The sequence below is a fragment of the Amia ocellicauda genome, chromosome 3, assembly GCF_036373705.1.
Source record: "Amia ocellicauda isolate fAmiCal2 chromosome 3, fAmiCal2.hap1, whole genome shotgun sequence".
Lineage (NCBI taxonomy): Eukaryota > Metazoa > Chordata > Actinopteri > Amiiformes > Amiidae > Amia > Amia ocellicauda.
Window position 1 is genome coordinate 34,238,088 of NC_089852.1, and position 23,485 is coordinate 34,261,572.

The following is a 23,485-nucleotide window of genomic DNA, read 5'->3' on the forward strand; positions in this document are numbered from 1 at the left end:
AGGGGTGTGGTCTTCCGAGGGATCTTATCTCCGTCGTCAGAGGGGTTTTTGTTGTTGTTGTCTCCCAGTTGCATTAACCTCAGCCTGGCACTTTACCATGGCCCAGTGCTGTCAAGGTGATTAACAGTGTTCTTTGCAGTGAGGTGGTCTGTGTTAGCACTTTAAATTACTTTTCCAACTCCATCACTACACTGCTTGAGCATGTTAGGAGCCAAATGTACTTTTAAGAAAGTGTTTCTTTCCTCTCCTGTGTCTAACGCGCACAACCAGCCAATTATTATTTTTTATCCCACAGAGATACTGAATTAGCAATCACTGCAGTTAAAGCTATTGTTCCAAATGAATATGAAGTGTGAGTCTCTTTTCAAGAATGTTATTTAGGGTAGCCACCTGGTGCATGATTCTGGTTTTGAACCTTTCCCCCAAACTGATCACGCTACTGATGGTACATTTACAATAATTGTTCCATTGCCACATTGCCACTCAGCCTGATTGGTAGCAGGAATAGTCAGCAGTTAACTGATGGGAGGAAATCTAATATCATTTGAATTGTAAATGCTTAAAAAAAAATAACTCCCCCTTCATTGACTCATAGAAGAGAGGGACTCCCCTCCTCTCTCCCAGAAACTGTAATTCAGGCCTTGACTAGGTAAGGTTAAATATATTGGGGTGGCTTCACAAACCCCAATTAGCACCAATCTAGGACTTCCTAATGTTAATTTAGGTCAAGTGGTTCTGGATGATAGCTAATTGCAGTCTGTGCATCTACCAGATTGTGTCTTTAATTTTTGGCCCTGCAATGGTGTATTTGTACAAAATCAAGAGAGAAGGCTTGTGATGTGTCCATATGTTCACCTTACCAAGGTAATTGAGATCTAAAGCAGTTTTGTTTTCTGGGAAAGGCAGTTATGAAAGGCGACAGGACCATGTGGCCAGTACAAAGCGATTACCCGTTTTGCTGTCACTTTAAAGCGATATGCCACATGTTCCTGAGTCAATTGGGAGGTACCTGTGACAGGAAGGAAATTGGTAAAGCAGAGCCCTGCGAAATGAGACTTTTTCGCTTGACGTGAACCAGTGCTGAAATGCAACATATAAACTGCTGTAGTAATAAAAAATAGCAAGGTTCAAGGGAAAAAAAGAGGTAGCAATAGTTTTTTATGGCCACTGGCGTTTCAATTAGAGTGCAAAGTAAATGAAATGCCAGCTTTGGAAAGAACAAAATTCTCTGTTTTATTTTAAATGGCTTTGGCAAGGATTAGGTATTGAAAGATTGTCTTAAATAGAATTATGCTGTAGCAAGTATTGTGCTGCTTTCTTAAGTGATGTGAAATCTGTTATTTGACTTTAGAGCCACATGAAGTCTTCTCCGAACTACCTTATTATATTAAGGCAGGAAGGAGTTTCTGCCGAACAGGATGCCTAGTTTGGAGGCTGGTGGGCTGGAAATACTGCAGACCTCACAAAAAGACAGAGAGAGAAAAAACACTGAAAGAGCCTAGTTTTAAAAGATAACAAATTCAAGATAGAAGCTGTACCTTGCATTATGAATGCAGCCAGTTTATCATTAAAGGCAAATTGTCTCTTGACACTATGGCACCAGAGATTGACTCTCCATGCCCTCAGCTATTACCATAGACATTTAGGTCATGTGCTAAACCAGCCACTAGTAAATTGCTGAATTGTTATGTAGCATAATCTAGGGATGACAAAATACATTTAAATATGTGTTTTCCTGTACTGATACAGCTTGATACAGTTTCTTTCCCCAAATGGATAACCCCATTACCTTCACCAATTGTGCTACTGATGTTTATGTGCCATTTGTCTTATGTATTTATCCAAATCAATTAAATAAACTATTCAAGGCCTGTATTATGTTGTTATTTAAGAGAGTACAGTACATATATACATATATAAGTACAGTATATATTAATGTATTGGTGTAGAGAACAGCTTTCATTCTTTGTCTGTGTATAACTCACATATTAAACACTTCCAGTACTAATATTTATTTTGTAATTTGTCTGCTTAAGTCCTCCATCCTGCCAGCAAATCAATAAAGTACAGTTTCTTTTGTTGCTTAATATTATCATTAACAATAGACGTTTGCCTTGTGCAATAAGTAATGACTTTGTTTCTTTGGTGTACTTGAGTGGCATTTACATATTAGACATACAATTATGACGTTCTGACTGTACACAATGTCTTTGGCAATCCTCCCACTTTGAGCTTAAAAAGCTTTACCTTTCTCAGTCTCCGTCTCTTGTATTTAATGCATGCAACATTTTCTAATATGACGGATTGAGAAGTTCAGTCTGACACATACGGTGCAGTCATATTTGTTGTGGAAAGTTATTTTCTGTATGTCCTTACTTTTCCTTCTGTTCAATCAACTCATTGTTCACAATATAAAAGGATCAGCGCCTTTAGTAAATATCATATTGACATAAACAGTATGTCAGAAAAGTCACACTGTTGTCACTGTTACTATCCATAGGCCTCTAACAGTGGTTTCAATAGTCACAACAAAAAATGTTGATAATTTTTGAATAATGATAGCAGCAGCTGAACCACCTCAGATGATTATTGAGAGCTGTCTGGTATCTCATCTCCCACTGTGGATGGCATAATGTCTTTAAGCAATGTGACTTTGCCAGAGGGGAAATATAGTTATTTCACATCATGATGTATTATGTAATCAATAGGAATGATCTAAATTGTGGTTGGAGTTTTGTGTGGTGACTTCTAACTTAGGTATGTAGGATTAATTTACTATAATCTCCCCCCCTGAATGTTGATGTTGGGTTTTCTAGTCTAGATGAATATCCTAGTGAGAAAGGGCTGTTTTTGCTGTGGTCTTACAAAAAACCAACCACACAGATGTAGGTGTGGTAGGGAAGAGACCATCATGGATGTGGCTGGCAATTATTAACAAAACTCCATTAAAGTTGCAGTGAATCATCAAGGGGAACTTTGAGTTATTGTGTTGGGTTGTTTTTGTTGTTTGTTTATTTTCACAATATCTGTGAAGGACCTTGAAGGATGTCAGGAGAGTCAACTGGGGGAGGCAGGCAGCCATATGGATGTATGTAGGATGTCTGGTGTAAACACATTCATTCCTTTTTCTGAATTTTTTCTCAGTTATTTTTTTCCTTGCTGTGAATGTTTTAGAATACAATAGCAAATGATTTACACTACCTTTCAAAATGTATTGTATGTGGGCTTAGGTCTACAGTCTGTGCATTTATTGATTATGTTTTGGCACGGCACTGTGGATCTGTGCAGCGCTCATAGAATAGAGGGACTCCCCTCCTTTTACACAATGTGTGGCGGTGTCGAATAAAGTTACAAGGGCAAGAAGAGGACCAGGACATTGAGTTGTGCGATGGCAGCAGCCAGTCTTCAGTTTTACGTCAACATATATATAAAAAATGATGCAAGCCTTCGTTGGATGCCCAATTACCAAACCTAATCGAGAGTCAGCTGGGTACAGACCTGTCTCAGACGGTTGTCCAGTCCAGTGTCCGTTAAGATGAGTCAAGATGCAGTCAACCTTCCATTAACACCACTTTAGGTTTTTAATGATTGTTTTCTGCTTTCCCGGCGGACTGTTCTCACTGCTGACGGCAGATGCTCTGTGGGCTGCAGACTGACTCCCAGAAGTCACAGCCACCCTCAAACACCTGCTGCATATAGCCTTTCCGAATGTTTGACTCAGTCCACCTGTCTACACCAGACTCACACTGGACACTCTTATTTTTACTATTACTTACGTTATTTATGTGTTTTGTTCTTCTCAATTGCTCAACATCTCTGGGAAGGCTGGTACAGTGCGTTCCTGCTCCAATTGATCACAGTAGAGACCACCTTTGAGTTCCCAGAGAAAGAAGCAAGGGAGTCGTCATGCAGGAGGCGTTTCAAACCTTTCATAGCCAAAACATCACGCTGGAATATTTGTATGCAATCAATGCACAGCCTGTGAAGTTCTTTCAAACAAATGGAAAAGGGGAGATGCATTAAGTAGTCGCTTTTGACCTTTTAATAACAGACTAGAGTTAATGTCATTTTGGGTCCATCTCAAAAGAAGACATCACCTCCCTAAGCATTTAAATATCAGCAGATATGACATTTCCATCAGAGCCCGCCGTTACAACCACTTACTCCAGGTATTGTTCTCCAGACAGTCTTGTAATTTATATTTATATGGCAACGTGCCTATTTAGTCTGTTTTATCAACTTTATACTCGGCGTTAGCCCTCATTCTTCTGCTCAACTTCAAACAGTTTAACTGTGAGGAAAATATTAGTGGCATAAAGCTAAGCATATTTCACATCCCTGCACGTAACTAATCACTTCGAAAGAATGATAAATTCATCAACTAAGTGTTTGTTTGGTTTTATGTCAATCAGATTTGTAATGTAGTGTATAGGTGATGAAATGAAATCGAACGCAATGCATATTCCTTGATTGTTGCTCTCTCTGTTTGTTCGGTAACGGGCAGCAGGGTGTCTGTTACTTTTCCAAAGTGTAACAAGCCAGACATTGTAGACCCCCTGTGCTGCAGGTGAGCATGCTATCAGTTGTGAGCACAGACACGTTAAAAAAATATGTATATATATATTTTTCTTATTGCAGCCATTACAGGTTCAACAGTGCTTATTGTGAAGTTCTTTCTAATCACGCCCACTGCCTAAGTGGAGCTATGTCAGCCCAGGTGGCTCAGACAAGGGCCTGGAGTGAAGTGTACTGTAGCTCATACTCATACACGTGTGTGTGTGTATGTCTGTATTTGTGCTTGAAAGGATTATATTTTAGCCTACATAAGTGATATTGATCTGAAACTATATTTTATGCAGGCTTCCAAAGCAAAGATAGATATACTAGTTCAGTGCTTTTGACTTGTTGTAATTTCTGAAAGCCCTGCTCCTACTGTGCATTCTACAGCAAATTTGCTTTTCCTTCTGGCATGAGAGCGAAAAAATGGAAAACGATCCATCGCTTTTATGGGTGAATGGCAATTTCAAAAAATGTAATCAGTGTGACAGCAGTTTCCTGTCTCTATGCAACAATAATTAAAAAAGAAAAAAGCTGGGGAAGGAATTTGCTGCATCTTTGTTTATTTGCCTATAGACTATGCAGTTATTTATTTATGTATTTTCTAACAAAGCTTGCTGCAAGGTATGGATACTTTGGAAAATTGGATTAGGAATCTATAAAATTTGAAAATATGGAGAATGTATAAAAATAGAGAAAAAAACAACAACAGCAGGGTTCTTATCAGTGCACTGTAGGTTTGTCACTGATTTCTTTCCTTTTTATTTTGTATTTGTGTGACTCATTAACAATTAATGATTTAATCTTCGTGTAGGATGCTTCCCTGGTGTCATTTCTCTAAAATTTTTCAAGGTGAAATTGAATTCTGTTGAAGGTACTCTGGAAAGTGAGTCGTAATGATTACAGATCACTTCCGATGAAACATTTTTTCGGGTTATCACAGGGTCAGTATTTGCATACAGTCAAGTTGTGCCAAATATAAAAAAACATGATTATTTTCTTAAAATAGGAGACAATACTTAAAGCTTATCCCCCCTGAGACAAAACAAGATTAAACACAGAGCCTGTGAACAAAAAGAAAGATTAGTCTCATAGCTAGTTACATTTCATTTATTGTTTTTGTTTGGAAAAAACAAAACAATAATTGTACTTAAATTGTATTGTGTTATATATGAGATGCATTATAAAACAAAAAGTTAACATAAGCTCTCCTTTTAATTCCCCCCCAGAACAAAAATGTTAGTTTAATGTTGGGGATGGGGTTATTAACACAGGGACAATTATAATATAGATTTCATTATACTCACGACATTATACACACAATTTAAATCAAGCTCCAGAAAAATAGAATAATTTATATATATATATATATATATATATATATATATATATATATATATATATATATACATATTGGACCCCATTGGCATTTTCACAGAGTTGAAGCAATTAATATACATTTATTCAGCCGTTGTGTGGATAGCATTCTAATATCTGGAATTATGAAGTCAGATAAATAATGAATAAACTTTTGCAAGCAACATAAGCATATTGCATTTGAAAGCAATTTCGCATTGACTCCTTAGTAAACATTTAAGACCAAGCAGGCAACCTTTGCAGCTTTGAAGGAACTATAATCCTAATTACAAAGAATTCCATGCATGCTATGAATGGCATTAGTAGATTTACCATGTAAAATAAGAATTCCTGCTTGACTTGCAACCATGAAGGTATAAAAGAAAAGTTTAAACACCCAATCTGGTCAGTTGTTTGACACACACATACACAAATATATAGACATGATGTATGTTGTTATAACCACAGTATAACAGTGAATATATCTTAATGATGATGATAATAACAATAATTTATAAATGTCCCTTGCATATATATAATTCGACTGTTCTTAGTACTTTCTGCAATCAGTAAGTAAAGGTTTAAACATTATATCCCAAAGATAAAGCCTTCTCTGTATATTCTGTGTATTTCAGCATCCTCTGTTGCAATAACAGACCGATGAGTGATGGGGGGGGGGTCTGGGGAGGGTAAAATAAAATAATAAAGTAATAAAATAAAAGCCTTAGAAACTGGTTCCATTTCCACTTGGGATATCAGAAGATTTCAAAAGCTAGTGGGCAGAGGCAGCTTTATCTAGTGGAACAGTTGCTAAAGGGGAAGTAAAGTTCTGATTCTTCTTTTTCTTATATACAGCAAGCAATTAAAAAAATGTCTGGAAGGTGCTCCGCATTCATTATAGTGGAAGTGCTGGCAAAGTGGGAAGGATCATTATTTGGGAGCTTCATTATGCATCAGAATAACATCACAGCATTTAGATACTTAGACGATCCCTTAAATCTCAGAAAGTGAAGTTGTAATATGCTTTTATCTTGAAAGGAGACCTGCGTTTACTACACACACACACATATAATATATATATATATATATATATATATATATATATATATATATATATATATGTTTGTTTGTTTTGTTTATTTATTAAAATATAAACACATATACATATATACACAATGAGGGAAATAAAAGAGACCCCTGTTGTTCCCCAATTACCTGTTGAATAATTGCCTTGGCTGTTTGTTTACTAATGCTGGTTACCATTTCATGATAAAATGATAACAGGAATTCAATTTAGTATAATTAAAACAAAAAAATGTAGAAAGCAATGTTCAAATATGATCTAATGCTCACAGAATGGAATCCACTTTGATATTAAATGTAAAATGTATTTCTGTAAAAAGCAGAGGGTAGTCTACTGAAGGGGAGGTAGAGCTACAGACGTCAATGTATTGATCCCGGAGCTCTTACACAACATCACCATGTTTTTGTGCTGTTTACAGTTCTGTATTGCATCTCTTGAAGAGACACGAAAGGTAGAGCTGCAGATGTCAACATAAATTCACATCAATGCACAATAATAAACTGATCAAATTCCTGTTATATGGTTATTGATCCAGACTTGTCTGTGTTGGATTGAGTTGATTTTAACTTATTTATTTCTATTGTCTTCTTTTGTTTGTGTGTGTGTATATATATATATATATATATATATATATATATATATATATATATATATACATAATTGATTGATTTTAATAACACTAAATTACAAGTCATTCATGTTGGAAGAGGAACACAAAAGAAATGTATTCCTCTCATTTTTAATAGCCTATTTATCCACTGTCCTCTGTCTCTTTGTAGAGTGAGAGTGGGCGTATGAAAATTAACTTGAGTTAGGATTATCTTCTTTTTATATTATCTCAGTAAAATCAGAGTTAAATTGGTTATTTGAAGAAGTCTCAAGACCAAAAAAAAACAAGTATCTGCACAATCTGCTCTGAAACCTCTTTGTGCCACATGCAGTTCAAGGACAGTAACTTTTATAGTCCTCACAGATTTTTTTTTAAAGTTGCATAAAAAGAAAATGAAACTGCAAGTGCTGCTATTACCATACCCATATTTTAAACCTGAACTTGCTGATGAAGCTGCATGGAAATATTTTTCATGAACGCAGTGACAGCCCAGGTTGTGTTGTGTGGTTTCCAATGCAGAGTGAAGTTTTCTATTTATATTTTGGGGAGGTGTACAGTTTGAAACTTGCAGACTTTGCTCTACTTTCCACTCTGTGTTTGTCCTCCGAAGGCCACCATACCTGGACTGAGCTGGGCTTTGGTTAAACTTAAACCTTCAGGACAATATATTGTGTGGCACCATTGCTTGATAATGTCCCATAGAAAAGGGGTCCTAGCTCCCCCAAATGCAATTGAACTCAAGACGGAATATTTGCCATTTTACTTATTTTTCCACCTTCAAATGAAGCCTTATGTTTCACAGTGGTAACTCATCTGTGGGCCGTCTGTTTCACACCAATGCTAAGGAAAAGTGGACTGTGATACTTGGTGTCTTTTTCATAGAGGGAAAGAAAAGAAAAGGCTTTAGCTTCATGCTGAAAAACAAACAAAAACACAAGAACTATAACAGATTGTGCTGTGCATTAAAACCTAGGAATTACATGGGTCTGGAAGATATGGTCCCTACAGTTTGAGGAACCAGCCAACAGTATAGGTTTCCCTCCAGTAAAACTGTGTGCTCATATTCTGATTATAAGTTACCTTTACTCAAATAACAGCAATGTTTAAGTTAAAGAAATTAGCTTTAATTAGTATTAAAGCAATGCAGAATTCTGTAATACAGCAAGTGCATTAAAAATATATGTCCTGCTGTGTGACCGGGTTCAAAATTTAAAATAAATGCTGCACGATATAAATATGTTTACAAATATACTAAAATTATATAAGTTGCCATCCAGGGTTGATATCTTTTGTGTCTTGTCTATATCGGTTTTTTTTTTTTTTCGTTTTTTTTTTAAGAGTTAAAATAGAGAAACAGGCTGTGAGAATCTCATGCATTCTGAACAGGCCAAATCACAGCTGGCAATAAATGATTGCTGAGGCTTTTGGCTCTGGACAAAAAGCTTTGGCATTTACCATGTTTTTAGAGAACATTTGGCATGGCATTTTGATATTTGTTGTCTCCTCTCCCCATGCAAGGATATTGAACTGTACATACAGTGCATAGTGTGCAGAGACCCACTACTTTAGAGGTTATTTTAACATTACTACTGCACTCTTTAGGAGCTGTTTTGCATCCTTTAGCATATTGGAGTCAGTTGGCAGGGAACTCTGTCGAATGGATTTTATCAGCCTGTTGTGTCACTTGCCTCTTTGTGATATAATGCCAGTCCCTCAAGCAGTTGCCTAGTTCATATGGAACAGCCAGGAAACCAACTGTACATCATTGCTCCCTCTGCTGAGACAAAAATCAATCCACCCTGCGCCATTTCCTACCCAGCTTCCCGTAATACTACTTTTAACTCTGACCAGGTGGAAGGATGATACCACATGGAGCTTAACTGGTTCATGGCTTTTGCGGGCATCTGTACAACATGTCTTGTGGTGCCGGGGAAGCTGAAGAATGAAGAAAGATTGGCTGTAAAAAGAATGCAGCACTGCCTGTGGCTTGTTTTGGAGGTGGCGATTAGTCGACTGATGTGTAGTGTTCAAAAATCTTCAAAACTAATGTCAATTGTATTTCGGATAACTGTCTAGGTGATAGGGGACTAGCTGAACCTTCTTCCAACAGTCCTGAGAGCTCTCCCATCCAAGCACTAAAAGGTCACCCATTCATTACAGCCATTACGCAGTGCTATGTGTTAAACAGAGCTGGTAACATCCACTAGAACAGGAAGATGCAGTGGAGCCCACGTCCCCCAAGAAAAAAAGTTTGTGCATTGGCAATAGTTACTGCTTCAAAGTCTCCACTCTATTTGATCCCTGAACACTTTCAGTGAGGGACTCCGTCTTAGATTGAGCAACTACACACACAGCAAAGAGCAGCCGCAGCTCATATTTCTGACATATTCTTACAGAACACAACATTTACAGAGGCGCATAAATATGTTTTCACAGCATCCTTATTGTTATTTACTGCTACATCAAGAGTCATTGACAAGGTAGAAAGGTGAAGAGGGCAAACAATAGCCGTGCTATCTGTTCCCAAGAGGCACTCTCTTTTATCTGACATCTTTCATCTTGCATTTCTGATGTACTTAGTGCATGCGAGTGAATATTCTCGACATTATTAGCATTTCAATATATTTCGGAGTAATGCTGTTTGTGTCTGCGTGTGTCTTTTTAAGCTAAGTTCTATTTTCAGAATCTTACTGTATATTCTTCCAGATAACCTATATAGGCTATGTGATGCTTTTTGCTTTTCATCCTATATTGTCTGTTAATATCTTGTGACAAGATCATATATCCTTTATTTGAATCATTTAAATGTGATTATTCAATTAAACCGCACAAGATTTAGTTTTTGAATGCTGTGCTCTCTGCATGTCTGTATTAAATATATATACTGGCTTTTTTTTTTATTGTTTAATACATTTCTCACCGTCCAATTAAGCCACAAAAGCATTTGAAATTAAAGTGAGTTGACTGAGCTGTATTAGTAACTCATCTTTAATTATTAACAAAAAGCATAGTTTCACAATGGTGTAGCCTAATGGCCCCAGGTAATCATTCATTGTCTGGAAAGTCACAATTCTGAAACAGGGAAGGGTTTCCATGTGGTTTGACTATGATGAGCAAAAGTTCTACTGGATTTATTCATATTTGGGATGGATTGTTTTTTCTTTTTAATTCCCGGAATGCTGCTTCTGCTGTATATGCGAAGTTTGCGAATTTTGGTTCTATTTATTCAATTAAAACAATATTTTGTACGGTAAAAATCCAGTCCAGAGACTCTGTCAAAACGTGGGATCACCTTCTGATCTAACAAAGCAACGTGGGACTTGACAAAGAAAAACAAAAAAGATATGCTGAATGGCTGAGTTATGGCTGGATTTAAATAATGCCGGAAACCTAGATACAACATGTGTGAGTGCGTAGGCTTTAAAAAAAGAGGATCTGTCATTTTTTTGCACAGCTTGTTATAATTTGGTGTCAAATAAAATCCATAACTGTATGTTACTTGACAGATCAAAGGCAAATAATAACAAGAGGGTTTCTTTAATTATTTGTTTGCATTCCTATAAAAGGTACCGTTTGGAGAGAGGCAAAAGGTGTCTCAGATGCTTGTGAAAGGGTTTTGTTCTTGCATAATCTGTGTGAGGGTTAATGTTTATTTTCTTCCTTGTGTTGTGATAATACAACACTTTTGATATCCGTTTGAACGATTTCAGAGTGCAGCTCACTGCATATACCAGAGACCCTGTTAACATAATTGTATATGTGGATAGTTATTTGTACATCCTTTCCAAAAATACCCCAAACTCTTCCTTTGTACCATATTTGCAGGTGATTGTACATAACTGTTGACTGTAGCCAGTAGCAAGAAATGTTACTTCTTGAGATCAGAGAGAATAAATCACACAAAGTAGGAGAAAATGTCACAAAAAAATTCTGAATCGCCCTATGTGGCATGACTATTTTTGCTTTTTCACTTGTTTATTTGACCCTTGATTGTCTCTGCATTTTAGCTTGTCAAAACACAAGCATGGGCGCTGTGCTGCACAAGCATCTGTGTGCCTCGCTGTGGTCAGTGAGAGGAGCCAGATATGGTTATATTCCTTCTTTTCAGCTGGTCAGTAAATCTGTGTGTAGGATATCATGATCCTACAACTCGTCTTTACTGACATTTTAAATAAATGGTTGTGCAGCTTGTCTGTTTCAGTCTAAGCTATGGATGCTACCACACAGAGTTACACTCTAGAGGACAGAGAGAAGCTTGGTGGATAGCAGCATATTTATTTTACTACTGGTTACTCACTCCCTGCCTAATGGCATCACTCTAGACTCTTTCCTGGACACCTATTTTGTGCACTGGATAGCGCTATTAAAATGAAGATGACAGTTAATGACATTGTTGGGGGATTTTTTTTATATATATATATATATACAAATATATTACCTCTTTTGAGGATTTGTTTTTTCTCAAATGTAAATTTCAGGATTAGTGCAAGCTGCATATACATTGGCACAACATTAACCATACAGGGAGTACATTGGAGCACAGTCGACTACATGCATCCTGTCTTATCAATCAATACATCCCAGTTCTGTTCTATATTTTTGAAAATACAAACACCAAAGATCAGCCATTACCAGAAGTGAGTGCTACTGTCTACTGTGTAGTTCTCAATTCTCCCACTGTATGAATGGAAAAATGATGAACAAGGGCTCACTGGAAGACGCAATCAAAGTTTACTTTGGTTCTATAATCTGCTTTACAGCACCTGGCAAAGCTTTCATGCTCCTTAACAGTCTCTGGGATTATCCAGTTTGACGGCAAATTTACGATATGTTGAGGTTAGAAGAAACACTTGTACATTCAGTAATACCAAACACATACACTCCTTTCCCGGTTCTTAATCATTGAGAGGGAGTGCCACTCACCTAGTGTCTTTTATTTTATCTGCTGTGGTATAAATAAGTGTGGTTATGAGGGAAAAAACAGATTATGATGGTAGAATCAGAAGGAAAAAATGCATCTGTGTCTCGCTGTTTACAATTCCCAACGGTTTTCAACAATTTATTTGATGAAAATGTATGTGTGTACAATGCTCATGTGTGCCTTAGTAGATACTGACATTGAGCATGGGTTTTATCAGCATGGGTTTTATCATTTCAGCTACAAGGTATTTCTTGAATATCATCTGACTGACAATGTGTGTGCAAAATGTGACCTAGAACAACATTCAGCAGGGAACTCTGTATCTTCCAAACCTGATCTGAATTCCGTCTCGGCATTAGTCATATTGTTGCCCTGATAAGTCAACACCCATGCAAATGGCCGCGATTAAGCAAATCTTTCATCATCTCTTAACTCTGGAATTTATTTCCCACCCTATCAGAATGTATAATATTGTGTTGTGAATGCTACTTCCAGCTTATATGTTCGCTTTTGATACAATTTATTATGGTCCTTCCATTGTCAGATAGCTAGTCTTTCCAGCTGTGCCTTGGATGTGCTGCAGGTCAGCTCTTTTCTTGATTGCTAGCAGCGGACGCATTGCTGTGTGAATGTAAAATCTATTCAGTGCACGGTTATTTGAAATTAGGGCTTCGAATGCTATTGACGAACAGTTTCAGTTTATTTATTGACTTAACAAACAGTTATATATCAACAGTGTATTTAATTGTATGAAATTGGTGCTGCTGACCTATTCAGTGGCTTTTCCATACTGAGGGAGAGAGAGAGAGATCTAAGTAGTCAATTTGTATCTTTCAGTGTTTGTTAGTTAATTATATTTTTGCCGTCTGAGTTGGTAGAAATAATTGTGCTTGTGGTCACATTTAATATCTGTATTTGATTGTTGACTCACACAAGTGGACTCTATATCAACAGACTTGTTTGGATGTATTTACTGAGTGCCATTTACCCAGGTCAGAAAAATGCCCCGTTTCATACCGTTTTAAACCATGTTTCCGTAGAGTGCTACCCTTGACCGTAATTACTGTGACCTGGGCAGTAAAAGAGTCCTGTTGTAGCACACGCATCAAGAAACACAAACCCAGCCACAAGACAAAAGCGGGACTTTTTTTTTTTTGTAAATCTTTGTTCTTCCTGGAGTTTCCACTCTCTCGGTATGGCTTCCAGCAATAAGAGCCTTTAAGGGTCCTGTCAGCTTGCTGTGGCTCCACAAATGTAAAAAGAAAAAAGTAAAAAGAGATCAGTGCCTTCATGTGAAATCTAAAAGAGCCATCTTCAAATAATCCGTCAATGCTTTCAGCTTTTTTTTTCTATCGCGAGGATCACTCCTAGTTTATATCGGAATCCTATTATTTATCTGTATTTCCATATTCTTTCCTTATCCTATGTTTTATTAGATGAATGCAGAAAAGTTTCCCTGACTGAATTCAGAAATTGAGCCAATGACTACAAGTCATGAGGGGCGGTCAGGCCTAGCGTCTGTCTCGAGTCTCATTAGGCAGTAACTAAGACTCGGCTCCCACACCAGGCAGCCCCAAGGCAAGACCCGGATCACTGCGACAGCCACGGTATCCATCACACACAGGCAAAGTGGATGGGTTGACAGTAATAAAAAGAAATGTGCAGCTGGGAGACAGGAAATCAGGGGCTATTTTAAGGAAGGCATCGTTATGAAAAAAAAGATTGGAAGTTAGTGAAGGGAATGAGGTTTAACTGGAGCATATTTCATTGGCGAAAGCAAGAATGCAGACAAAAGTGGTCTGGTCTATCAAACATGGTCTTTGCAACAATTTCAAATGCTTTTTTTATATATATATATATATATATATATATATATATAAAAAGCATTTGAAATTGTTGCAAAGACCATGTTTGATAGACCAGACCACTTTTGTCTGCATTCTTGCTTGTGTATATATATACACAGTGCAGCAAAAGTGGACAGGTAAAAGGTTATATATATATATATATATATATATATATATATATATATATATATATATATAAAACATCTTACCTCTTTATTTTTGCTGCACTGTATCTCATATTTTTGCTTGACAGTTATATATATTTTTAAGTTATTGTGCAGTGCTTTAGACTATACTCACTTTTTATATCATGATTATGTATGTATTATATTTCATGTGTGTGTGTGAGTGTGTTTTAGTTCTCCGAGAGGACAAACACAGCATTATCAGGTTGGAGAAAGGTTGTGCCATATAGGATAGTGTTTTATGAAGTGTCTTTTGGTGGTGTAACAGAGTTCAGTGCAGGTGTGAAACTTTTGCCTGACCTCCCTCTGAGGGACTGAGCGAGTGTTACCACTTCTCTGGGTTATCTGAGAAGGAAGTATAACGAACAGCTCTGAGAAGATGCTGCTAGACACATGAAACAGGTCTAACTTCACCTGTGTTCATGCTGCTCCATATTTAATAAGTGAACCTTGATTATTTATACATGTATTTAACACAGGGTATTATTTACGGCTGTGTATGTGGTCTACATGGAAGCTTGTTTACTTTGTCCGTAAAAGATCATTACTTGTCTGTGGCACAGTCTGTCTAGACATGCTGAGAGTTGACAACTGAGTAGCCTTGGGCATGATTTCTGTTTCTTGTAAGGAAGTACAGCAAATCGGGAAAAGGAACACTGCGTTCAGGACTAAAATACTGAACACCTACATTGTGTCTGGTGAGAAAGCCGATGCGAAAGCTTACTAATGTATACTCCCAGCTGATAAATCCCCGAACACCACTGAATTCAAGGACTGCTACACAAGCACAGTTATTTCTGGATTTTACTTATTTATTTCATTTTGACATTTAACTCCTTTGTATTGTTGTGGCTTAGAATATGTACTTGATATGTCACAGTTTGTCTTAATGGACCAGAACTTATTGACTTATTGTTTAAAAGACATGATTTATGTTGGGTAAATATGAGTTGGAATCTACAAGAGCACTGATGTGGGAATAGTTATAATAAAAGTTAGTAAGTGTGTGTGTATGTGTGTACTTGTTCAATCATTACTTGTTCGTATTGTGTAGTGTTTGGAAAAGGAAAAATAGCTTTTTCTATTCTTCCAAACCATATCTGAATAAAATCTCTCTGTGTAATTTAAATTTAGTTCATTGCATGCGTGCATTTATTTCTTGAGTGAATGTTAACAGCACATTTTTGATTTAGGCTGTTTTAGTCTTGTGCGGCTGTGAAATTAGCCTTGAATAGTATACCACACAGCACTGTCTTGACAGTGTCCCAAGTAAATTAAAATCAAAACGCTCTCTAAAATTACATTCTTGTTCACATAGTTAAATCAATGAAACCATAATGGAATGAGAAAACGAACAGGTTTCAAAGAGAAAGTTTTAAAAACACGAAGTGATTTATCTGAGGCACACAAATATGTCTGACTCCATCATTCTAAACATTACGTTTTCTGGAGTCTCCAGTCACAATAATTTCCTTGAAGGAACGAAGATGGAGACATTATTTGTACTTAACCTTTCTCTACTCAGCTATAAAATGGAATAATAATTTGTATTCAGTTTTAAAGATAAGGGCTAGAGCCACAGAGTCTCACAATAATGGTCAATTTTACTCTAAATTAAATTCCTTGACCTAAAGTTATTAAAGTGGTCATGACCCGCATTTCCTATTGTACATTTTCTCAAAGCGTAAATATTCTTATATCAGTTTCATCTTACAAGCTAAGTACATTCAGCCCTTTGTAAAAAAATAAATAAGTATCTGGATTAGTAGCAGCGGAGATGTATTCATAATTTTTTTTGTCGTAGTTGAAAGTCACATTCTTGTATAAAGAACCTGAATTGAGGGCATACGTATGAGACTTTGCTGGTGTACCCTGGAGAAGAGATGCTGTCGATTGAAACAAGAGGAAACATGGTGGGGAGTGGAGCTGTGGGTCTACAAAGGCTGAAGATGGTGATAAATATCTGTGTTTATGTCTCACGATAGATCAGAATAACTTCATGAAAATATGTTTAGTTAATAAAGAAATACACTTAAAAAATAAAATCAATCGCTCTTCAGGATGCGTAGGAGAAATAATTATTCGCACAGGATGTTTTCATCAGAGGGTTAGGAGATGATTAACCCGAGGGAGAGATGCACACAAGGGTGCCGGATCACAGGAAACAAAGCCTTAGTGAGCTTTTAAGTGTTTCAGAAGCCTTTAGGACAGTGTATTTCTTTAACGTATGGATAGAGCCTTCTCCTTTTAAAAGTATCCATAGAAAACCATCAGAAAGTTTACACTGCACTCCAATGATCAGAACAGGTGTGTGTGGGGGGGTTAATGCATTGCCATGACGTGAGACAAACATCCAATGGACCCTTAACACTACGGCCGCAGAGGGGATGGCCTTGCATGTTGCCTACTGAGCAAGCTGCTGTGCAACTTGGAAAACACTACAGTTTGAAATATTAAACAGGACTGTGTATTTTTGCAGCACCGTGGGACCCTACCATATTACAGTGGATGAACACACTCTCCACTCTCCTTGAATAATGGTGTATAATTGCCTCTACTCCTGTGGTATTCAATTTTTAATTTTTATAGTGTGCGACCAACTCCACTCTTACTGGAGTTGCTGTACTGGCTCTTCCCTTCTGCTGCAAGAGTCTGGGTTTGGCTTTTCTCTTTTCTAACGAATAATGCCATATCTGAAGCTCCTCCGGTGACATGATCAAAACTGACAGTGTTGTTTATGAAACCAGTCCGAGATCCTGGTGACAGTTTGAGCATGGCGCTGAATGAAGGGAATTTAAGGAGACAACCACTAAATTATCAAAGGCTTGGAGACCTTGTTCACCAAGTGTAACTTAAAACCATTCCAGACGCTCACGAACATAAAGCAGGAGTCATCAGCAGCTTCACTGACTCTCTCTGGAGACGTGTGCTCAAGTTGACTGCATCCTACTATCATTGTGGGTGTGCATGAAAGCGAAACCTTTAAACTGTATGATCAATTCATATCAGGTCCCCACTGGTTTATAATTTGCTTGTTAGGAGCCACTGTTTGTTTGATTGATTGATTGATTGATTGATTGATTGATTGATTGATTGATTGATTGATTGATTGATTGATTGATTGATTGATTGATTAATTGATTGACTGACTGGATTTTTTTTTTCTTCCATGTTAAAAGAGAATATGAAATCCATCAACACACATAGACAGGTCATGGTGGTCTAATTGATTTGCTTTATAAAATGAATCACCTTCTATCTGTCCAGCCTGTGAGGTCTTCGTGGAAAAACAAAATATAAATGTTCTGGTTCTCATGCATTAATACAGTCTTCCACATAAATCACTGGGGAAATATAAATATGAATGATTATTTTAATATAAAATGTATATTTTGTAGGAATGCTTTTGGTAAAATACGTCTTAGGAAGCATCACCTCCAGGAACAGATACAAAATAGAGTTCCTCTCATCACATATGTAATAAGACACTGATGCACATGAGAAAGAGACACGAACACTTGAATACCACTGGAGTTACTGGGGCTGAGATTCAAACTGGCCAAACATAATTGAAATGGATAGCTGGTTGTTGTTGCTCCTTGTTGAATAGTTTCTGTTTTGGCCGAGTAAAGAAAAGAAGCTCACCAGAAAGATGACAAGTGTGAAGTGTAACTGAACCAGAGCCATAGCACAGCACGCCTTATTGAGGAAATCACGGGCTATGCAGTGAGGTGTTGACTAATGGATGACATTGCGTAGTGTCACCTAAAAATATCCCCCAAGGTCACAGATGCTGGTTTAGTGTTTTAGGGACAGCATGGAAGTTCGTGACGTCAGAAGACAGTGGCATTGTAAGAACAATGCACTGTTTATTTGTGATTGAAAACAATTATAATCTAAAGAACCCACAAGAAATCAAGTGTTGTCACTATCAAAGCAACAAAAGAAAGGAAAGCTATCTTGTTCACAGAGCATCATTTTGTCTATTGGTTTTTATATAACAATTGAAGTAATTGGATTCTTAGCTGGACCTTTTATGTTTATCTGTTCCATCTGAACTCAGTTGATATAAAAAGGCATCGTTAAGTAAATTAAGGAGTCAATTGACTGACCAAGAGTTCAGCTGAGGAGAAAGCAGAGGAGTCCCTGCAGAAACACAGCTGAAATGCCCTGATTACCAGGTGAAGGTCTGTTTAAGCCCAGATCACATACAGAGTAGTTACCGTAGCTCATGAAAAGCAAACAAGTAGGGTTTGACTGATTTCTGGTTTGTTTTCATGGCACCTTGGGTAAAACAAATCGTGTGTGTGCGTATGTGTGTGTGTGTGTATGTATACTCCTGGTAACAGTTTACTTTTCCCTTCCCTCCAGATGCTATGTTGATGACAAGGTGTCCAAGGTTGCCTGGCTGAACCGCTCCAACATCATCTTTGCTGGGGAAGACAAGTGGTCTCTGGACCCTCGAGTAGATCTGGTAACCAAGGGCCAGCTGGAGTATAGTCTGCGGATTCAGAAAGTGGACGTCTACGACGAGGGCCCTTACACCTGCTCCATCCAGACACAACAGCAACCCAAGACAACTCAGGTGTATCTGATTGTTCAAGGTAGGTCAAACCTGGTGGTGTGCAAAAGGACAGCAACCCTTTTTTTTCCTCCAGTTTCATTTCCTGCAGCGTTTGTATTGTAATACAACTGCCATGGTTGGAAATGTTATTATAGTATTTAGTTGTGGATTTTGCAGATGTAGACCAAAATAGTTCATAATTCCTTATTTATTATTATTTTGTGTGGCTTATTTTGTGAAATACATCTTTAAAAAACTACTTTGTACAGATTTAGCAGGCCTTCTGCAAACATTTGCTAGCATGTGGCTAAAAACAGAACTTTAGGTCACTCATTTGTTTGCATATTATCACTTTCTGCTGTTACCTTTCCTCCTGAGATGTTGTCTGTTTATGTTGAGGGTGTGAAAACAGTGTTGCCTCTAGCTAAAAGCAGAAAAGGAAATGTGTATCTTTTGTGACATGGTGATGTGTTCTAATAACCCTGTATTCTAAAAATGAACACATTAGTCAAATTGATTCCTCTTCTACTCAGCACTGTTCCTATATTTATAGCATATATCTTTAAATAAACGTGACTTATATCCTCGAAAGGTAGTCTCTAAATAACATTTAGAACACATAAGGTTGTAGAACAACTTTGGATCAGATACTTTTACCAGATCAGAAAAAAATGAAGCATCTCTCACTTAGGCATGGCAAGCTGAACTGGTTATAGGAAGTCTTGTTTACTTATTGTGCTGAGTATTTCCATTAGGAGACGGTTATTTTTCTCCTTGTGATGCCATCCATGCTTCTTCAACCCCCCTTTGCAACATTTGCTGTCCTTTTTTAAAGATGAAAGACAAGGCACTTGGGGAAAGAAAAAGTAAACATGGGGTTTCTGGAGAAAAATGGCTGTGCTTCTGTATCTTGATAAATTAATGTGGATCTAAGCTGAAAGATGGGTTTGACAGAAGTAGACTTAAGTGATCTACCTATCACTATTCTTGATGTTTGGGACAAAATTTGGGCAGAGGAATTTTGAAATGATTAATTTCTGTCTCAGCTGTATGTTGCATCTGGGAATTCAGCAAAAGGAAGAGTTTAAAAATCACAGCTCTGTTCAATAGCCTTCAGTAATCTTAACTGGGTGTCCACTTTATTAGGTACACTGACCTAATAGCGAGTTGCTCCCCTATTGCCCTCAGAAAAGCCTGAATTAATGTTGCTTAGCTTACTGCAACCACAGTTTGCATCAGCTGCCATACCCCATCCATGACAAGGTACGAGAGTTGTGTGTTGTGATACGTCTCTTTTGGCACCACTGTCGTATTCAGCTGCTATTTGACTGACTGGAGCCTGTCTGTAATGCCCCGTTTCCACTGATTGAGCGTCCGGATGCGTCCGTGTTTTGTGGAGGTTAAATATCTGGTGCTGGACATGTCTGTAAGCGTCCGTCCCCACTGAGGACATGATTCACTTTCAGCAGTGGAGGTGTGCGCTGGACTTGTAGACAGACAGGAAGAGATCAGATACATTATGTCGGAAGATATAATCTCAAGTGCCTTGTGTGATCACGAAGAAATTGCAGTTTTATTAGCAGTGTGCAGTGAAATCCACGTACAGAGACAATGACTGCTTACAGTTCATATCCGAGTGTATTAAAAACTTGGATTTCACAGGACCGGTGCAGTGCCGTGACTAGTTAAAATAAACTGAAGGATAATAATCGGATCATAGCAGCCGATGTTATTAATATTGTATGAACAGCTGGACGGTGTTTCAGGCTGTGTTTTGTGAATGGTGTGCAGGACAATCCGCAGAGACAGTCAGTGTGAAGGCAAACACTATTCAGTTAACGTGTCCATTTATAAGGTAAATTAATGAATAAATAAATGCAGCAGATCTGGGTTTCCCTCTAAAACATTAAGGACTGGTTTAATAAATGCGTCCATAAGTCCATTCTATATTGTATCTGGATGATTAATCGTGAAACGTGTGTATTTTGTTTCAACTGTAACTTGCCATGGTTAAGGACGTCTGATAAGTAAATTATAAATAATTCGGCCAAAAATATTGTTTGCAGTTACAAATCTGCAGAAAGAGTAGTAAGTTAAGGGAGTCATGCTGTGCAGTTTAAAATACATATATACTAGCACAAATGATGACGATAATAATAACAATACATATTTGCTATTTAGTGTTATTGTTGCAGATGGAAAAGTTTTCTTAAAGTAACGTAATGCGTGTCTGAATATAATGTTGTCTACACACGTTTAGCTCTTCCAATCTCTGAACAGAAACGTGTATTTATTACGCTGTTTACAACCATGTAAAGCAGAGAGAATAAAACAGACACAAAAGTCCTCTCCACGTCAGGCTGTGTCGCTTGTAGTGTTTCCTGTCTCTGTTTTTAAAACTAAAAACAAACCAAACCCACAGTCGCTGCTCCTCCATCAGAGGGACGGACTTCACAGCGGCCTGGTTTTGCAAAAAAAGCTCTGGGACCCCGGCACGACACGGACACTTAAGCCAGTGGAACCGAGGCATTACTCTGCCATGTCAGCCTCCATCGGCCTCTTGCATCAACAAGCTGTTTCCAACCACATGCTGGGTGTTTTTTGTGTGGTGGACAATCCTCGATACACCCGTGACACTGTGGTGCATGAAAACCCCAGCAGAGTTGCTGCTTCTGACTTACTCATACCGGCTCATCTGGCACCAACTACCATACCCCGTTCAAAGTCACTTCCATCTTTTGCCCATTCTCCCTCTGAATTGCACACACACAGAGTCCCTAGGTACCTGCCTACCTGCTTTAAATAGCACAGTCTGAACACATGATGCCGCCATGGACTGCGCAGCCAATTTCATGGAAAGGGGAGGTGTACCTAATAAAATAGCCACTCAGTGTATATCCCAGACAAAACCTTTTTTTGTTCTGGTTCTGTTATTTCACATCACCTCATTTCACATAACCTAGATGCATCACCTAAGCATCTACACCTCACCATGTAGAAAAGTGACCTACTGAGAAAACACAGACTCTTTCTAGGCAAGAGAAATAAGTGACAAGTGAAGCTATAAACTCTAAGATTATTACCTTTACTGCCAATGAGTGTTTTTCCTATGGTTCAGTGATTAGGGGCTTTTCCTGTCTGTACAGACACATTACCTTCTATGGATTCTTCCCTTGCATTTGCTGTGATGCTTTTCAAAACTAGAAAATTAGCCCCTGCCACCGTGGTCCAGTGGTTTGGGGTACTGCTAGAGGTCTACTGTAGTTGGGAAGTTTTGTTCAATCGACCCTAATTGGAAGATCTGTCTTCCTATTTATTAACGGGCTGTGATCTTGCAGCGAACCTGTTCACTGCTTAAGGTCATGGCTTTAATCAAAGCTATTGAGTTTAATTGTTCAAAGCGGATCTATACAAGTAATTTGTACAGTGTCACCAAAATCTATATCAAGTCATTAAACACTTCTTGATTGCACCTATTTGTCCTAGTGATTCCACATTTCCATTTATCTTAGAAAGTTATAATAGCACACCATGTGACACTTTAATTGCCAGATCTTGAGAGCTGCTGTAGATGAGCACAGTATTTACAGATAGCTCAGCAATGTATCCTCTTGAGAAGATGGCTCTAAATAAGCCCCGTCAGGTGCAGTCTTCCACTAAAGCTGTTTGCAGAGCTAATGTAAGGGAGTACTCATGGGTGTTCTGTTTCTCTTCCCCTTGAACATTAAAGATAAACAGAGGTTCTTCCTGAAGCATGCAAAATGCATTCACCGTATGTACAACATGGCATATTTTGATTCAACACATGATAAACAGTAATTTTCTTATGAAAATGGATAGCACACCTTATAAATTATATGTTCAATTTGGTAAGGAATACAAAAGGTTTTCAGTCTGTGAAATAGTAGCAAAATGTGTTGTTTTCATATGCAGAGTTATTCGAAGTGGCAAGTGGTGTAACAACTGCAGATTCAAATCTGCAGCATTAATTAACATTTGAGCTGCTTTCTCCAAATAGAAATATGAGCAAAATGTGTTGTTTTTGTATGCAGGGTCATTTAATAATCCAAAAACTGCAAGTAATGTGACAACATGATGCACATGTGGAAGAGGTTAAAGAAAAAACTCAAACTGCCTGCTAAATGTGTCCTTACAGTCGCATACACACTTTCTAATACATGTAATTAAAGTGAACTAGAATAGAAATAGGACACAAGATGGACTGGCAACATTCATAATTCCACGAAGCCAAATCACAAAAGTATAACTGTTCTGAATCAGAAATTATGGAGTGTGTACCCAGGCTACCTTAAATTGAAATGTCATGAAAGAAAACAAGCGGTGATGAAAGCAATCATTCT

At 37.7% G+C, this 23,485-nt stretch overlaps 1 protein-coding gene across 3 annotated transcripts in view; it reads left to right on the forward strand.

The window, feature by feature from the left end:
• Nucleotides 1–23,485, forward strand: part of lsamp (limbic system associated membrane protein) — a 614,372-nt gene that overhangs the window by 497,361 nt on the left and 93,526 nt on the right. For all 3 annotated transcript variants that reach the window (XM_066699129.1, XM_066699128.1, XM_066699130.1), the window contains one exon: nt 18,932–19,164. In XM_066699129.1, the coding sequence (XP_066555226.1) occupies nt 18,932–19,164 (233 nt within the window). The remainder of the gene's footprint in view (nt 1–18,931; nt 19,165–23,485) is intronic.